Source organism: Pundamilia nyererei, unplaced genomic scaffold (genome assembly GCF_000239375.1).
Source record: "Pundamilia nyererei isolate P.nyererei 1_Seehausen unplaced genomic scaffold, PunNye1.0 scaffold00396, whole genome shotgun sequence".
Taxonomy (NCBI): Eukaryota; Metazoa; Chordata; class Actinopteri; order Cichliformes; family Cichlidae; genus Pundamilia; species Pundamilia nyererei.
The window spans coordinates 321,714-325,774 of record NW_005187797.1 but is presented as its reverse complement, the minus strand read 5'-3'; the positions used below and the strand labels follow the sequence as shown (position 1 = coordinate 325,774).

Genomic DNA, 4,061 nt, shown 5'->3' with positions numbered 1-4,061 from the left:
GTTGGAAACTGGAATTGGCTGGTCCGCGCTATGAATTCTGGCATATGGTCTTTCAATTTTGTTGTTCAGGTGGAAAATCAGGAGAAATTCGGGAGAATGGTGTCTCCGGGATATTTTTGGGAGGGACACTGAAATTTGGGATTCTCCCGGAAATATCGGGAGGGTTGGCATGTATGCTGTCAGTGGATCATGCGGGGGAATCATTGTGTTATTTTTCTAATCCTAACTCTCAGCCACCCAAGCTATTAAGATGGCTAAAAAAGATAACTCACATGTAAAATTTCGGTTCAGTTCAAGTTTCATAATTAATCAAATTGAATGTAATTACAAAAGAGACTTTAAAAGCTGGTAAAGTTAAAGGTTTTATTAAACATTAATTCTTAACAACTACATTAAACATGAATTACTATAAGTAGAAAACTGTAATATTTAATTAGCGTGAACTCAATTTATGAATGGCGTCAGAAATCCATCAGGCCCATATTAAACCTCACTCATCTTAATATCATTAAGATCTTAATATCATTAAGATGAGTATCAAGTAATATCAAGTAATATCAATAAATTGAAATTCAAATGTGAGTGGGAACTAGTCAAAGGAATCATGCCAATAAACAGTCATTACATGTATTGTGTTCAGTTTCTTTTCAGGCAAGGAGTTTATGTTTTTGATACAAATGTAATCCATTTTGCAAATTAAGCAATTTTTTTTACATGCTCAGTTAGATGATGACATTTAAAACAGTTCCTTAGTACGAATCAACCCGAACTTACATTGCAGGTGATTTTTTTCATGTATTAGTGTCTTAGTTCAAAACAGTGTATCTATTTTAGTAGGCATTCCATACTGCTCAAGTTCATTTTATTAAGTGGAAACAAGTGCAAATAGTGATTAAGTTGGCACAACATTTTACTTGCTTATATCTTTTTGAAAACAGTTTCCAGATTTATTTATTTTTTAATATTATTGTCAGCTCTTTCAACATGTGAGTATAACTTTTCAGTTTATCTCAGGGACTTCTAGGACCTCAGTTCCTATTTATTATATGGCTTGTTTCCTAAGATGCAATCCATCTCAGACACGATGGAAAGGGTCATCTTTGGAAGAACCTGTAAAACAAACACAAAGCATTACCATGACTTAAAATCTTTTATTATTTTTTATTAGCTTTTTAAATAAAGAGCTTTGGCAAAATTAGGTGGTAAAATTTTGTATTGTGATATAAATACAGTACAATAATAGCAAGAACTCCAACACTCAAATCACTACCACTCGGCAACTAAGAAATTAGGAATAGTAGGAAAGAAACACTTGCTTTTAAGGGGACAAAACATAAACATCTGGCAGAACTAGGCTCAGGAAGGGGCAGCCATCTGTCTGGAGTGTTTGGAAATGAGGGAGTTAATACTTAGTTGATCTATTCCTTCTTTGTACACTGTAAAATCCAATGTTGTGTTTAATTAAAAATATTAAGTAGACTGAACTCAGTTTTTATTAATTTGTTAAGTAAGTTAAGAGTTTTTTATTTAAAAAAAAAAACACGAATTATCTCAGTTTATTTGAGTTGTCTTAAGAAAGAAAAACTAAGCTGCAAATTTTGCTTCTTTTGCTTCTCTTCTTTAATCCATATAAACGTTTATGACCTGTATATTCTTAACCCCTGTATTTTAAAAAAAAAAAAACTTTAATGCTTAATGGTAGCTTTTTTAATGCTTTTAATCGTAGCTTTTTTTTAATGCTTTATGATAGTGTCAGTGCATCTGTGGCATCTATTAATGTCAAATCTAGCCTTTCTTCAGCAACATAGGTAAACTGCTTTTATATTTAATGAAGATTTCTCTTTAATTACATTGTAAATGATAGTAATATTAATATTATTAACAATAGTATTTGTTTTGTTAAAAAGTGTGTTTAGACACAAGTTTTGTTGTGAAAGTCCAGAGCCATAAACCAGATTAGTGGCCTGTTAAATGGTTAAAGTCTATGTTGGCTTTATAGTTGAAAATAATTTAGCTTGTCCTTCTAAAGAATTAATTTAATTCCACAGTTGAGTCGTCAGAAACATTTTGCGGTTACATAAAAACACTGCCATATGTTTTATCTGGTCATTGTACTTAGAAACTTTATATATTTGAAGTTAGCTTTTAACAAGCATGTAATGATTATATTTAAATTAGGTTGTTTAAGAAAAACAAACACTACACATTTAGACACAGTAGTAGATGGTGTTTTTAAATGACTTTTTAAAAACATTAATAAGTACTATATAAGCTAGTCTAATTTGGTTGCATGAGGTCTACATTGACCTTTTGTGTTATAAGTTGTAACAGTTGCACAGCCATTAAGAATCAAATCAGCTTCTAAATAATTTTAGAGTTTTTTCTCCCTCTGCTTGCTTCTTACTGTCTTTGAGGCTTGGGACCAGCACTCCCCACATTGCATCCTTACAAGTCTAGAAAAGGAACTGTTGGACAGAAAAACATCAACTGAGTGATATGTATTTTGGTTTTCCAATATATTAGTAATTGTCATTTATATTAATCAGGAAAATTGTTTCTTTACTGATCTTTTCCTGTCTTCTTTGTGTTACGACTGTTCTATGCTGTTGCTGATGACTCCAGCTAATTCTACAGGCATGCTGTTTAAGTAAATACAAACAACAACAGTTTGGGTCTGCATCACTTGAAAGATCATATCCCACAAATTTAGTTTAGAGAGTCCACATTGTCTACACTGTATAAAGTGAAGTCTGCAAGTTTTTAAACAATGAAATTTGTTTTGTGCCCAAATTATCCTGAATCATCAAAATGAAAAGTTATTGGCCATGTTTGCATAGCCCATTTTAATAATATCCAGTCATGACATTATTATGTGTCGGGTGTTGGTAAGGGCTATCCAGACTGACTTTGTGACATTGAATGTCACCTCTCCAGTGGGGAGGGAGCCTGCGATTGTCTAAATTGGGGTCTTGTCAAGGTTTTGGGTCATTTTGACTCAGCATTTTAAGTTTCTTGTATTTTGGTATTTTTCGGTGTCATAATTTATGTTCAGATTCTTTAGTTGCGCTGTTTTGATTATTATTATTCTTTCAGTCTGTCTCTTAGTGTCAAGTCTGCATCTTTGTAAATTGTTTCTTGTTTCCTATTTTACTTTGAAGGTCCATGTCTTATGTCAGTGTATTCGGTGTTACTTCCCTCTGTCTTGTTAGCCCTAATTTCTCCCAGGTGTGTTTCCCTCCTGTTTCCCATTTTCTGATTACTCAACTGTGTATTTAAGCCCCTTGCTTGCCTTTGCCCTCTGTTGTGTTGTTAATGTTTGCTACCCTCTGGCGACAGTGGGAAGGAAAAACTCCCTTTTAACAGGAAGAAACCTCCAGCAGAACCAAAGTGCTTGCTCATAGGGGGTCATATGATTGTTGGGTTTTTCTCTGTATCTACTATTATACGATCTACTGTACAATATAAAATGCCTTGAGGCAACTGTTGTTGTGATTTGGCGCTATATAGATAAAACTGAATTGAATTGAACTGACTGATTTTAATGCCTTACAAGAAGTGTTGTTAATTATTCTTTTTGAATCATACTTGCAAACAAACTACACCCTTTTTGGCTGCTACTTTAAAGAACACTGTGCGCTGTCGATCTTACGTGCTGCACAATAATATTTAATATTTAGTATTGCCACGGTCTGGCTGGGGCAGACCGTATGTGTTGCAGGGAAGGACTCAAGCGCAGACCAAATAGTGGTGTGGATTAACAAAACAAGCCGTTTAATAAGGCAAGAAACAAGGGTACAAAATAATAGGGCATGGGTGAAAACTAAACAATAACCTAAACTGGGTGAACTAATAACAAAACATGAAAAAACTTAACCATAATGAACTGACACGGGTACCTGGAGATGAGACATGGATGAGCAGACGACCTGACAACGAATGACTGAAGGCACACGGACTAAATAGACACAGGAGGATAATCAGGAAAGTGGCAACACATGGGGAACCAGCTGACACACATGAACATAACGACGTGACACTGGGAGAGTAAAACTGAACACGAT

The 4,061-nt window shown here is 34.2% G+C and overlaps 1 protein-coding gene across 1 annotated transcript in view; it reads right to left on the bottom strand.

Moving 5' to 3' along the window:
- Positions 1-1,035: 1,035 nt before the first annotated feature.
- LOC102193830 (voltage-gated potassium channel subunit beta-2-like) overlaps positions 1,036-4,061 on the bottom strand; it is a 247,326-nt gene continuing 244,300 nt past the window's right edge. The window contains exon 13 of the mRNA XM_013915919.1: positions 1,036-1,110. Coding sequence (XP_013771373.1) covers positions 1,036-1,110 — 75 coding nt within the window. The remainder of the gene's footprint in view (positions 1,111-4,061) is intronic.